This window comes from Ranitomeya variabilis, chromosome 2 (genome assembly GCF_051348905.1).
Source record: "Ranitomeya variabilis isolate aRanVar5 chromosome 2, aRanVar5.hap1, whole genome shotgun sequence".
Lineage (NCBI taxonomy): Eukaryota > Metazoa > Chordata > Amphibia > Anura > Dendrobatidae > Ranitomeya > Ranitomeya variabilis.
Genome location: NC_135233.1, coordinates 661,332,760 through 661,348,163, shown reverse-complemented (window position 1 = coordinate 661,348,163; position 15,404 = coordinate 661,332,760). Strand labels below are relative to the sequence as shown.

The following is a 15,404-nucleotide window of genomic DNA, read 5'->3' as shown; positions in this document are numbered from 1 at the left end:
GTGTCATGTGTTGTAAACTTCTCGATTATGTTGCGCTCTGTGGACAAAGGGACATGAAGATCTCTGGAGATGGACTTGTAATCTTGAGATTGTTGATATTTTTCAATAATTTTGGTTCTCAAGTCCTCAGACAATTTTTTTAATCCTCTTTCTGTTCTCCAAGATAGAGTAAACTTCTCTTTTTATCTGGTTTCATATTGACCACACCTGTTACTTGCCACAGGTGAGTTTAAACGAGCATCACATACTAGAAACAAAGTTGTTTACTCACAATTTTAGAAAGATGGCAACAATTTTGTCCGGCCCATTTTGGAGGTTTTGTGTGAAACTATGTCCAATTTACCTTTTTTGTGTTGTTCCAAAACATATGTGATTGCAATAATTTTCTGGGAGAAATACTTGATTTTCTGAAACAAATGGATTCCGGAGAAGATGGCCATGGGTGAGTATATTAATACACTCACACTGCACTACATACACATATACACATTTAATAAAAAAGTGCTTCATTAAGTAATCCAATAAAAAGAACCAGCAGCATGCTGCTGCTCCTACAATTGCTCATTTATTAATTGCTTCCAATGCTCTATAATAATAAAGACCTAACTTAAATTAATGCAACCTCTCTATTTGCTTTATCGTGTTTCCTCATTTAATGCTGCCATGATTCATTAGAGGCATGCCAGTTTATGATTAAACACTGTACAGATCTCAAAATGTCCTAGAATGTTAACTTACTTTTTTTTACATCTCTTGATTCTATGTGTACTTCAGGGGGTGCGATGGCATATCTCGGGGTTGCTATACTATGTACATGTCATGTCGTGCACAGTGTATGTTTATTGTCTTGGGAGCACTACAATATAACTTTTAGGTGATACCGGACTTAGGAACCTTGATAAACCATGCCCTCAACCACCACTGATGTCACATTAACTCGTTGCTTGTCCTATATCACTAGGGATGTAAATAAACCCCCCTTACTAATGTATGTCACCAGAGTTGTCACCACCATTAGCCACTAAGCAGTTTAAATTCAGCTTTTATAGATAGGAACTGATTCAAACACAAGGGAGATGGGAAGTATTCCACAACATTTTATTAGTTAAAGAGGTTGTCCACTACTTTATCATTGATGATCTATCCTTAGAATAGGCCATCAATGTCTGACTGGTTGGGGTCCAGCACCCCCGTCGATCAGCTGTTTTGAATAGTGGAGATGCTCCGTCTTCTGATAGTGGCTGCCACAGGGTACTGCACATCTGACTACTATTGATTTGCCTAGGAGACAGATGTGCAGTACACAGCCGTGGCCACTATCAGAAGACGGAGCAGCTCTGCATTGAGCATTCCCTGCCTCTGGCTACAGACACAGAGGGGAGCTGATTGGTGGGGGTGCCGAATGTCGAACCATGGCCGAGCAGACATTGATAAACTATTCTAAGGATAGGTCATTATGAAGATCTGAGGTTGAAGGTTGTAATAATCACCTGCAGGTTAACAATGAAACTATTTTTTATTCCTTACATCCATGGTCTTATAGCAATTCTGGGTAGATGTTAACAATGCAATGTCACCAGACCACAAGATCCCATTCTGGGGCCGATAGTTCCACTGCCCCCATACCAGGCGATACCCACTGATTCCCAACTTTTGGTTGGCCCACAGCTTTTGTATCTCCTGCCAGTATAGTCTGTAGTCGTAGTACATGCTCCATACCGCGACCGTAGCACATGTCTCCCGCTCCAGCTGGCAACAACAGTCCTTAAGATAATTCATCACATCCAGATGATATATATCATGCGGTAGCACATATATCGAGCTCCAGCCAGCAACAACAGTCCATAAGATAGTTCCTCATATCCAGACATTAGATATCACGACCATAGCACATGTTTGAAGCTCCAGCCAGCAACCACATTTAGTATAGTCCCAACCGGGTTTCTGCAAACATCTTTATAGGTTCAGTGATGGGCAGAGGAGCAGACCACCAGACAGAGCCATGATTCCTTGGGCTGTTCCTGAACAGGTTCGCTTTGCAGAGGGAGCCAGAGACATTTTATATCCAGAGCTCCCATTCAGGATATTCTTCCACTGGATTGGAGGAAGGTGGGGATAGGTGATCCTTCATTGATCAAATAATTGTCATATTTATCTTAAGTTTAGCAGCTAATTAAACTGCAGTGGGCTAAAGGTACCGTTACACTAAACTACTTACCAACGATCACGACCAGCGATGCGATCGTTGGTAAGTCGTTGTGTGGTCGCTGGGGAGCTGTCACACAGACAGCTCTCTCAGCGACCAATGATCAGGGGAACGACTTCGGCATCGTTGAAACTGTCTTCAACGATGCCGAAGTCCCCCTGCAGCACCCGGGTAACCAGGGTAAACATCGGGTTACTAAGTTCAGGGCCGCGCTTAGTAACCCGATATTTACCCTGGTTACCATTGTAAAAGTAAAAAAAAAACCACTACATACTCACCTTCTGATGTCTGTCACGTCCCCCGCCGGCGGCTTCCCTGCACTGAATGTGTCAGCGCTGGCCGGCCGTAAAGCAGAGCACAGCGGTGACGTCACCGATATTTACCCGGTGACGTAACCCGATATTTACCCTGGCTACAAGTGAACACATGACAGCGGGTGATCAGCGACGAAATAAGGTGCTGGCCTTCTAGCTCCGACCAACGATATCACAGCGGGATCCAGATCGCTGCTGCGTGTCAAACACGAGATCGCTATCCAGGACGCTGCAATGTCACGGATCGTCGTCGTTCTCGCTGCAAAGTCATTTAGTGTGAAGGTACCTTAAAGCAATATATAATCAGCATGCATTTACAAATTAACATATAACAAAGAGTCAACGTACAGTATCATGTGAAACAATGGCTCAATTGAGGCCTTAGACACTATGAAGGGTAATGGAATGATTGCTTTTACCTTTACCTTTATCTTACGTATACATAAGATGCAGCCTGCATGTCTTTCTCTGCTTACTAATCCAAAAAATAGGTTAAACCGCACCCTATGTCCCTTATAGCCTTCCTAGGCCTGTGGACGCAAGTCCTTGCCAGGGGGTCAGCCCAGCTAAAGAGTCCAATCCATAATGTAAAAAAGAGGACAGCGCCACAACGGTCAGTGATAAGAAAAAACTTACAGCTTTAATCTGCCAACTGCGGCGACATTTCGGTATAAACCTTTATCAACCTTTCTCTGCTTACTGTCACTGAATGAAAACATTGATTCCAGAGGCTGCACTTTCCAGGTGAAATTAGTGCACTTACACTGACGAGCAAGCAAATCTCTAATAAAACACAAAAAATAAATCTCCAATAAAATGCAACAATAAGTTTGATGAAACTTTTGCTTTGTGCTGGAAAAGTCTACATCCCTTAGAATCGTGGATTCCGTTCTACGTCCATTGGTCCAATAGTCTTTAGAACAAGGCTAGTTCCTCACAGTCATCAATGATAAAGTAGTAGACAACCTCTTTAATGATTCCCTTCCATCATGCACTATGGTTCATTTTGCCTAATCAGCTAAATGTACTAGAAACTGAAAACTATATGATGAATGTATCACAGCAGGTCAGTATTGACGGAAACAAGAAATCCAACTGATTCTACTTGATTTTACTTTACATCGTTTTTAACAATGTTTTCATTGCACAGAATTATAGATTAGATTTGCTACAAAACTTACATTTATCCAAGTCCCAAATGTAACTGTTTAGCTTTTCACCCAGAACATAGTAAATGTTAATGATAGCAGTAACTAGAAGGAAGAAGACTATTTTGGCTAGAGGACTGATGTATTCCAGAAGAGGGTACACCCATACTCCTGTCACATGATGAACCCAGCACACCCTGAAAGAAAGCAGAAGGAAACAATGGAGTTACTTGTTGAATTTCCAGCATATCTTAATTCCAGAAAATACATCTCCGGCACTTCCTAGATTTAAAGTACAGTGAAAGCGACTAATAAAACTAACAAATGTTGGGAATCTGGAGAATGTTAATGTGTTAAGCCAGTACTGGGTAAGAAATCGAGGGACAGGTTAACTACACCATTCTATGCAGTAGCTAGGTAGGAAAAGTAATATTTATTTCATAGAGAAGGCATTTCAGACCAGATGTGACAAATGCACAAGGCCAGCTGAGGCAGATGGATCAAACAATCCTCTCTGGGCATTTATACAAGCATGTCTTGTCTACATAGACTGTACTGTATGCTGATTAAAACACCAGACTTCTTATACAGTGGGGGAAATAAGTATTTGATGCACTGCCGATTTTGCAAGTTTTCCCACCTACAAAGAATAGAGAGGTCTGTAATTTTTATTATAGGTACACTTCAACTGCGAGAGACAGAATCTAAAAAAACCAGAAGATCACATTGTGTAATTTTTACACAATTAAATTCCATTTTATTGCCTGAAATAAGTATTTGATCACCTACCAACCAGCAAGAATTCTCTCTCACAGATCTGCTAGTTTTTTTCTTTAAGAAGCCCTCCTTCTCTGCACTCATTACCTATATTAATTGCACCTGTTTGAATGTGTTACCTGTATAAAAGACACCTGTCCATGCATTCAATCAATCAATCAATCAATCAATCAATCACACATCAATCTCTCCACCATGGCCAAGACCAAAGGGCTGTCTAAGGATACCAGGGACAAAATTGTAGACCTTCACAAGGCTGGGAAGGGCTACAGGACAATAGGCAAGCAGCTTGGTGAGAAGGCAACAACTTTTGGCACAATTATTAGAAAATGGAAGAAACACAAGATGACTGTCAATCTTCAAAAACCATCAAAAATAACTGCCTTTGCTTCTCATCTTGAGCAAATAAATTACACTTTATTCAGTGGTTCAGCATAATTTTGTTAATATCAAATATTTATAGTGTCACTGCTTTTGAAAAATTAAAATTTGGTTTGTGTCACCATATGTCACGGTTCACACCATGCTGCCAACAATATGTCACGAATCCCAACAATATGTCAGGGATCCCGGGGAGGATACCTTTATCGTCCCCACTAGTCACACCAATTTGTCACGAACCAGGGTTGTTTAGCTGCCCCTGGTTCCTCCTGAAGGGGATTTATCTATATCCCACTTCCCAGTTCCAGTTTGGAACTTGGAGCTCTCTGGCGCCCCCTTTACCCTCAGGTCAAATCAGGTACTGCACCTAGGGTAATTAGTCACCAGAAAGGCTGCCTGCTATGTACTGGCTATTGGGTACGCTGCAGTGAGGGCAATATAACTACTCCCACTCAGGCAGGAACAATAATTATCAACACAGCCGTCGCTACAAAGATTCCCACATAATTCACACATAATAAAGTATGCTGCCACCAGCTCCGATTTCACAAGGGTTAATGGTACCGGAGCCAACTCAAATCAGTAGCATAATTCACTTTAGAGGAAGTGACAGTTCGTTTATAGAGCAGAGAGAGACAAGCTAGCAAATTTTGTATTTTACTGCTGCATTAGGCCCTGGAGCCTTGGCTGGGGGGTTCCTCTGCTTCTCAGGACACAGGGCACTGATGTGAACAGTCTGCTTGCAGGAAAAACACTTGCAAGGGTCGATGGTAGGTCTGATGATGTTGGCAAAGTGGACAGGGCCTTTGGTGAGTTTACTTTCTACGGTAAACCTTCAGGTGTGAGCTGGTACTTGGTTATCAGGGCCTGCTTTGTGGCCTCATAGTCGTCATCTTGGTTTGGCGGGAGAGAAGCAAATGTCTCCAGAGCGTTGCCTTTTAGCCTTGGGGTCAGGTATCGGGCCCATTTGTTCCCAGGCAGCCGGTACTGTATGCAGGCTTTCTGAAAGGCCTGCAGAAAAGTGTCCAAGTCCCCATCCTTTTCCATCACAGGAAAGTGCTCTGGCAGGGGTTTAGGGGTCTGAGCATTGCTGGACTCACAGCTCCGTGTTGTGGATGGTACTGCCCCAAGTTGGGCCATCTGCAGTTCATGGGCCCTCCATGCTTGGGCCTCCCGCTCAGCTCGGTATTGCTGGATCAGCTGCAGATGTCCATCACGGTTGTCAGCGGGGAGTAGTTCTAAGACCGCCAGCAGATTGGGGTCCAATACGCCCTGGTTGCCAGTAGGGCTGGCATTCAGTGGTTGGACCTCTGCTGCAGCACCATTTTCGCTTGTGCTGGCTTCTGCGGACACTGGGCTCTGAGGGCAGTCTAGAGCGGCTTCCCATTGCACCAGATCCGCGACCAGTTGGTCTTTGTTTTTGCCTGCAAAGTCAATGTGCTGTAACCTGCACAAGGCAATAAGGGTGTCTCTGGTCTGCTTCTTATAAAAGGTCTCTCCAAGCACAACCATGTTGCCAAATAAAAGATAGGACAGAAAAACAAAGAGAAAGGGAGGGGGTAATTGCAAGTACACACGGTATCGTCTCAGGACTAGTAAACACTGAGCTTGTTCTCCCAAACTTTTTTGCGCAGAGTCCTCTCAAGAACTGTGGAAGTTTTTAGTGAGAGGAATGATTGCTCAAACCAGATCACTAATGCTCTATTATCTCACCGATCTGCCACCAATATGTCAAGGATCCCAACAATATGTCAGGGATCCCGGGGAGGATACCTTTATCATCCCCACTACTTACACCAATTTGTCACAAACCAGGGTTGTTCGGCTGCCACTGGTTCTTCCTGAAGGGGATTTATCTATATCCCACTTCCCAGTTCCAGTTTGGAACTTGCAGCTCTCTTGTGCACCCTTTTCCATCAGGTCAAATCAGGTACTGCACCTAGGGTAATTAGTTGCCTGAAAGGCTGCCTGCTATGTACTTGCTATTGGGCACGCTGCAGCGAGGGCAATATAACTACTCCCACTCAGGCGGGAACAATAATTATCTATGCCGCCATCGCTACAAAGATTCCCAATCACACACAAAGTATGCTGCCACCAGCTCCAATTCCACAAGGGTTAACGGGTCTGGAGCCAACCCAAATCAGTAGCTAGTAAATTCTATATTTTACTCCATAAAATGGTAGGCAGTGTTTACAAAGTATAAAAGATATTATAAAGAAGACAAAATCATGTGTACATTACAGATTACAAATAAAAAGGGATTAAAATTGAAAAACACTTCCACAGCGTTCAGATCATTTCAGCTTGTGACTGGCCGTGTGCTATGGAGGAGAAAGAGCTTCCATACATCCAGATGCACGAACACAGCTTTGTCAAGCTATTGTTAGCTCACTTCCTGGACCAACTCTCCCTCACAGCTCAGCAGGGGTAAAGATATGCCCTCTTGTCGTGACATCACTGAGTGGGCTAAATAATGACAAGCACTCTTTCTTTACTATTTACGTTTTTTGAGTCACCAGACAAAGGCATTCCTTGGAAAAGGGGAGAGGGGAACGAGTGGCTTTACAGGATTGGTCATCTGCAGTTTAAAAGCCATTAACTGCTCGCACATGGTATCAAGTTGCACAGTATCTCTGCCATAGGGCTTTGTTTGTTGTATGAGCGAATGCAGAGGGGGGAGAAAGGGGGGTCGAAGCTGCAGTGTGTGTGTCTGTGACATGGTACTTTCTAAAACTAATCTCACATTATGACATTTTTACCTTTATCGTGACACCATATTCAGAGAAAAAATTTTTTGTCCTCCTTTGATGGAGCTGGGTGAGTATTTTTCCAAAGTAAGCTGTAATTTTTACTGATACATAGAACTTTTTGGTTGCATTTTATTATTTTTTTGTGGGTTACTAAAAGAAACTGTTGTATTCTTTATTTTTAATTTTACAGCAATTACTGTAACAATAATAAAATTATATTTTAAGTGGTTTAGAGAATTTTCACAAATGCAGTGACACTAACTATGCTTATTTTTTATTTGTGCCATCTAACATACGGAAATAGGTAGAGAGACTGCAAATTGTTGAGAAGGACTCTGTCATCATGGATGGGTGCAAGAGCTACTTGCTATTACATGCACTATTCTGGTCAGTATAAGAGACGAGAATAGTGCATGCAGGGTGATATTCTCTACATAGACAATCCGGCTGTGTAGAAAACTACTCATGTACACAAAAGCTAATGCTGGTCAGTGTGTTTTCCATGTAATATCATTTGCACACACGAACAGCACACTGCCCGGAAACACAACAATCTAAGACTTACCTATGGTGGGGATTATTGGAGTATTAGAATTTATTAGGCCCTTGGCTGCTAGGATAACTCTTCAGTATCCTGCTAGTGTAATACTGGGATGTGGGGTGAGGTGGTCTGAATATAAGGATTGCCCACTTTCCCCCGTAAGAAACAAGGACAAGTAGCATTTTCCTGGTAGTGAGCCAGACAGGGTCTAGAGTTCATAGAGAAAGGACTTAAGGTCCAATGTGAGCAGTGCTGCATTCTAGGGTGTCCCTAGAGAAAAGACTGAAAGATAGCGTAATTCAGAGAAATAAAGAGGAAAAGTGACTGGGAGTTGGAGCGATTCTCTGGGAAAGGGTCCTAGAAGAGGTCCAGGCAATACAACCCAGAGTTTATGACTTCGGAAGGTAACGGGCCTAAATGGGACAGAGCATTTAAGATGAAGAAGGTGTCCCGAGTGGGAGTTCCAGAGCATCAGAGACAAAAGATAAGTACTGGCCATACTGACAAAGTATCTCCCATAAGGTAGAAAGGACGCGGCACCACGGGTTGAGCATAGGACTCCTGCAAACTGGTCTGTACTACTGATCTGCGCTGTGGTGAAGTAAAGAGGAAAGCTGAAGATAGAGGACAAGAGAGAAAAAGGAAGGAATCTTTGTTTGAAAAATAAACGTTCATTAAGATATGTGCCCGCTATCTATTGTATATAATCCCTTCCAAGTTAACATTGGGTAAAAAACTGGTGGTCTCCCTCATTGAACTGTCCAACACCTGGTCTTGGGAAACCAATGTCACCACAGCACACGTCCCCATACCAAGCCAGGACCCCCACCTTCATGTAAGATGCTGGGACATAATAGATTAGTACAACACCCACGGCTACCGCTCCGTGGCACGTTACATGACAAAGGAGACCACATGCCTTGCTGCAGTTGTAGGTGATTGTAAAATACACAACACAGATCGTAGCACAAATTTGTATACTGTATATATATATTGTTTTTCCATATATCAAATGCCCAAAAAATATGAAAAACAAAGATTTGCCGTTTTTATTTGTCCAGTCTAACAAAAATGAAAAAAAAAATCATATGTACCCCAACATGGCACCAGTCAAAACTAGAGCTTTTTCTATCAAAAAAACAAACCCCTGTATAGCTCTGTAAACTAAGAAGAATGAAAAAGCTACAGATTGCCTCTGAAAAACGTGGTTACCAGAACTATATATTTCTTTAAAATGATTTCTTTGTGCAACAGAACTAAAAAAAATATAAAATAAATTGCAGAATAAAACTCACTGCATGGTGAACACCATAAAAAACTAAGCTCTCATATAGCCAAGTTGAAAGAACAGTAGAGAAGTTATAGCTTTGTCCTAAAAGCACAAAATAGGCCCCTCCTGAATGGGTCAATGTATTAAAGTAACACGTTTGAAAACGCACAAAAATCCGAAAAATAATCTGACAAGAATGATTAATGCAGCTTATTCCATAAATCTATCCATGTAAGCGTTAGTACTTGCATTACATAATGTGCCTGTCAGCCAGAAATTGGGCATTTCACTCAGCACATCAAAATCTCGGCAACAGATATTGTGGCTTGGTTTTAAGGATTATATATAGCCTGTGTTATTCTTACGTTTTCATGTATGCTCCTTAGTGCTGTGGGATTACACTTTGTGGCTTTGGTACATAATAGTCACGTTGTAAACCTTGGAAGATTTTTTTTATATTAGTGGCAGCAGATGGAATCTTTTCTTAATAAAGACACATGGTTGTGGATTTTAATGGCATTGAATGTTTCCAGTCCTGAGAAGTATGTGTTTTTTTTATACATTGGCAGACCATTTATAAGGAGTTCAAATTATGTTACTTATCCTATGTAATATTTTTTCCATACCCCAATGATGAATGAATGGTTATTATTATGTTCTCTGCGTTTTCACACATTTACAATATATGTGCAGTTGATACAAGACTATGCGTGCTCCTGTGTGGACCTGCTGTTTTAGCATTGATCTGGCTCAATTGTTTAGTGATCTCAATTCAGCCCTTGTCAAATCACATAGATGCTTCGGCTTGCTAAGTTTTCCTGCTTCCGACACATAACCTTGCAGAACAGTTTACTTGCTGCCTCCTATATCCCACAACTTGACAGGTGCCATTGTAACAGAGCTCGGCTTCTAAGTGACTCATAGAACGTCATCTAGTGTTCCTCATTCAGACATATCGTGGGGGCCTCACATGCAGATCTTGTAGATTGGAAGAGCACTTTGCGCACAGCAATCGAGTCGCTGCACCGTATCCGCCTTCTCCTGGGGGCTCCGCATCGGGAACATAAAGGCTATGTATACATTCACAAGTAATTTTTTCATTGATTATTTGCTTAAAAAATACAAAGCTAACCAACTTTTTAAGTAGTCTTCAGTAAAAAATGTTTAAGATGTTGCTGCTTTAAATTGTCTATAAATCCTTTATCGAGCTCAGTTCTTTTGCAAAACTTGCAAAACATACAAATCCATCAAAGCTCCTGCCTTTGAAGGGAGATGTACACAGCACACGTAGTGGAGAGGGGTGAATGTATTTCACGGAGGAGTGAGAAATAGGCTGTTCATATCTCCAGTCTTTAACCGCTTCAGTTTTCCAAGGAAATGAAGTGGTTAGTACAAATTACCTCACCATTATTAAGGCAGTTTCCGTTCTGAAGACAGACTATGCTTTACAATAGAAGACTAAGGGAATTCTCAAAAGATGCCTGCCTGGAAGGTGCCAGGGCATTTCCTTCATCATTCTGCCAGCAGTTTTGGTTCAAAACCCCCCATCAGTTCTTTAGTGTTGAATGGACCTTAACAAACATCCAGAAAATGTCAGTTAAAAAAAACCAACCCACCACAAGAACACAGGAAAACACTAAAAAAAAAACGACAGCGGCCACAAACAGGGCAACAAAGCTCAAGAAACTACTATAGAATGTTAAAATAAAGACGTTTCAAGATTACAAAATGCCACAGAAAAGTAACGTTTCTTGAAGCATCTTCCTCTATAAAATCTCAGCGGGTTCACAAGCCTGAAAGCAATGTTGTGTGCACATACCTTGGGATCTAATAATGGGGCAATTCCTTACAGCAGAAGGACATTTGCAAAGGCAACTCCTTTCTAAAGCATTGTCATATCCTCTATGGAATATTAGAGGATATCCTACAAACCACTAAAGACTACCCAAAGGCATATAGAGGTGAGAAATCAGGTTGCAAGGTTTGTTAAGGCTTTGCCAGAAAAAGTGCCTTGAGATGCTTCAAAAAACCAAGGTAACCAGTTATTCTTTAATTGTTTGAATAATATTGTTGAGACAATGACAATCTGAAATGATATGTAAATGATATGAAGCCACAGTTTTAATTGACCAGAAGTGACTTGAACAGTCCTTAATAATCATAGTAATAAGGATGAAAGGCCTCTCAGTGTTATAGAACAATACCACAACCATCATAATATTTGTTGGTCTTTGCAAGAAGAACTATTAGCTGCCACCACCAATCATTTATACAGGCCGACTGGACACCCGTTACAGGTAGCGTATGGCTTCAGGCATGCGGTTTACAGAGCACAAGGAATAGCGCTATTACATTTTATATATTTAATCCAGAAAGGTAGGCAGTGTTTAAAAAAATATACAAAGATGATACAAAATAGGAACAAAACAATATGGTATATGCAATTACATAACATAAAAGGGATAACAAAAGAAAATTACTAAACCTGATGTCACGGGAATGGTCCAGAGCTTAGTGGAGGAAGGTACACCTTAGGAAAATGGAAAGAACCCACAGCAAGCTGTACCTTCCAGAACTGACAAATGACAGAAACCCAAACTCTGTGTTTTATTAGCTAAAGGTTACGCCCATATACCTCCCCTTGGTGAGCTCATGTGGGGGCTGGTTATGGGATGTGCTAGGTTTGTTAGAATTTTATGAGATTCTCAATTTACAGGTCCCAGGTGGTAGATATTGTCCTCATGTTTCTTATCACAATTTTACCTGTTTATAGAGATTAAATATGGCATGGATAGCATGTTGGACAAATATTAAGTTGGAGGGGTTCTGCTAACCTTATGGTTATGTGAGTGAATGTGTTATGTTTATCACTTCGCTACGATGTAAAAAATATATTTCCATAAATATCGGATCAATGTAAACCTTCATGCTTCATGATCGATGCAAATATTCATCACTGACCCCTGGTTCCAAAACGGCTCAGAAAAATCCTTTGAAGTGAAGTATCCCATGTACTTCTCTGCCTTTGAATAAATTAATCCCAGCTTTAGTGCAAAGCTTCCACAGGATATATCCTTTTGCAATTACCTGGTCACCGAAGAAGGCCCCTACTTCAATGGAAGCTAATATGTCTCACTTCCCTAGTTATAATTAGTTCATCTCTTTTCCAGCTATTATTAATCCCATATGTTCAATGTGAGGGTGATATGTCCCCTCTCCAAAGCTATCTTACAGATTTAAAATTTTCTCTATGACACTCCATAAGAGCAGGAAAGGTACTGTGACAAAGTAAAGTTCATCGATGGTGATATTGCATTACTGGAATAAAGTTTTTTTGGCATACAAGCAAAAGTAATTAGTATTACATTATTTTCCCATAGTTACTTCTATTTCATCAACATTGGTTACTGTTTTATAAAAAAAAAAAAGTAATTAAAAAATGTGTAATGAAAAAATGAAAAGGGAGTCAAAAAGGGGAATAGCATTTAATTTCACTAGTAATTGCAATATTATGTGTTTATTATGTGATTAACCCCTTCAAGCTGCAGTCATTTTCCATTTTCTTTTGTTTTCTTTTTTCCTCTCCTTTAGAGATGAGCCACCTCCCCAGTGTTCGGGTTTGGTTTGGTTCGTCGTACAGGGACGTGTTCGACGAACTGTTCGTCGAACGTTCGACAAACACCATTGAACCCCATTGAAACCAATGGCAGGCAAACACAAACACATACAAACACATGGAAAACATAGAAAACACCTTAAAAGGTGTCCAAAAGCTGACAAACTGCTCAGAAGACACAACAAACACATGGAAAAGTCACAACTACATATAGTCATGCGAAAAGAAAAGAGGTGGAGTAGTAAAAGGAGGAGGAGACACAGATATAGGCATGTCATGCCCTTCTAAAATTAAGAAAGGCTTGAGTAAAAATCTAAACTTACTCTACCAACACCCAGACGTCTTGACAAAAAAAATAAAAAAATAAATATCTTTAGGTAGAATGGCGGCGGGTCCATTCAGAACACTTTCCTTAGAAGACGTAGTGGTACCCCCGTTGGGAGTTGTGCCAAAAAATGAACCCAGTACATTCAGACTAATACACCATTTGTCATATCCAAGGGGCAGGTCAGTAAACGACAACATCGATGCGGAACCAAGTACAGTACTATGTACTGTACCTCCTTTGACGAGGCAATCAGGTGGGTCAAGAAGTTGGTAAGGGGCACCCTAATGGCCAAAACAGACATTGAGGGGGCGTTCCGGTTACTACCTGTGCCTCCGAATAGTGTCCTCCCATTGGGCTGCTTCTGTGAAGGAGCATACTACATAGATCGCTGTTTGTTCATGGGGTGCTCCATATCCTGCTCATTATTTGAGGCGTTTGGTTGCTTCCTCGAATGAGTCGTCAGGGACGTTTGTAAGGCGGCACATATTATCCATTATCTCGATGACTTCTTATGCCTGGGCCCAAAAGATTCACCACAGTGTGAAAACACGCGGTAGTCCACCTGTGAGAAGGAGAGAACTGGAGGGAGAGTGGACACCCCAGAGCCGAGGGGTTAGATTGAGAAAGAAAGAAGGCGGTGTAGCTTGCTTTATGGGTGGGGTACTCTGCTGAGTAGCAGAAATTGCTACTAGGCCTAAAAGGATTTCCTGGGCCAGATGCCGTTACAAAATAGTAGTTAGGTAAACAGGCGGTGTAGTTTGCTTCATGGGTGGGGTACGCTGCTGAGTAGCACTAAATTCTACTAGGCCCAAAAGGATTTCCAGGGCTAGATGCCGTTACAAAATAGTAGTTAGGTAAACAGGCGGTGTAGCTTGCTTCATGGGTGGGGTACGCTGCTGGGTAGCACCAAATTCTACTAGGCCCAAAAGGATTTCCTGGGCCAGATGCCATTAAAAATAGTACTTAGGTAAACAGGCGGTGTAGCTTGCTTCATGGGTGGGGTACGCTGCTGAATAGCACTAAATTCTACTAGGCCCAAAAGGATTTCCCGGGCTAGATGCCGTTACAAAATAGTGGTTAGGTAAACAGGCAGTGTAGCTTGCTTCATAGGTGAAGTACGCTGCTGAGTAGCACCAAATTCTATTAGGCCCAAAAGGATTTCCTGGGCTAGATGCGTTACAAAATAGTACTTAGGTAAACAGGCGGTGTAGCTTGCTTCATGGGTGGGGTACGCTGCTGAGTAGCACCAAATTCTACTAGGCCCAAAAGGATTTCCTGGGCTAGATGCTGTTACAAAATAGTACTTAGGTGAACAGGCGGTGTAGCTTGCTTCATGGGTGGGGTACGCTGCTGAGTAGCACTAAATTCTACTAGGCCCAAAAGGATTTCCCGGGTTAGATGCTGTTACAAAATAGTAGTTAGGTAAACAGGCGGTGTAGCTTGCTTCATGGGTGAAGTACGCTGCTGAGTAGCACCAAATTCTACTAGGCCCAAAAGGATTTCCTGGGCTAGATGCCGTTACAAAATAGTACTTAGGTAAACAGGCGGTGTAGCTTGCTTCATGGGTGGGGTACGCTGCTAAGCACTAAATTCTACTAGGCCCAAAAGGATTTCCTGGGCCAGATGCCATTAAAAATAGTACTTAGGTAAACAGGCGGTGGGTGGCTGGGCTACTCTGCTCACTAGCAGACACTGAAGCTTTGGAGCAGACCTCTGAATCCCAGGCCATAGTATGAGTAAACAACTCTGCAGACGACCCCACCCACCTGGAATTGACGATGGCAACGTCATGTAAAACTCAGCAAGGGGACTAAATAAAAGAGTCTCCGTTTTTTTAAAAAATTCGGCCACAGACACCACTTAAGTGGCATCAATTTCACCAGAGTTTTTTAAAACGGTTGGTGAGGTGATTTTCAAAAATCATGAAGCTTTTAGTCTCCCCAAGCTGACACAGGGGTAGAAAAGTCCTTGCGGATCCAGGATTTGTTCATCTTGATGAACGTTAGTCTGTCTACATTGTCACTGGACAGCCGCGTGCGCTTATCTGTCAGCACACCACCAGCAGCGCTG

The 15,404-nt window shown here is 41.9% G+C and overlaps 1 protein-coding gene and 1 long non-coding RNA gene across 4 annotated transcripts in view; one reads left to right on the top strand and one right to left on the bottom strand.

Moving 5' to 3' along the window:
- Positions 1 to 15,404, bottom strand: part of AIG1 (androgen induced 1) — a 494,204-nt gene that overhangs the window by 27,674 nt on the left and 451,126 nt on the right. For 2 of the 3 annotated variants that reach the window (XR_013221758.1, XM_077289204.1), the window contains one exon: positions 3,702 to 3,865. The exons of the other annotated variant lie outside the window; for it this stretch is intronic. Coding sequence is in view for 1 of the 2 variants with exons in the window: in XM_077289204.1 (XP_077145319.1) it covers positions 3,702 to 3,865 (164 nt within the window). In the remaining variant the exon portion in view is untranslated. The remainder of the gene's footprint in view (positions 1 to 3,701; positions 3,866 to 15,404) is intronic. 3 annotated transcript variants of the gene reach the window in all.
- LOC143807547 (uncharacterized) overlaps positions 1 to 15,404 on the top strand; it is an 85,467-nt gene that overhangs the window by 8,585 nt on the left and 61,478 nt on the right. The gene's annotated exons all lie outside the window — the stretch shown is intronic.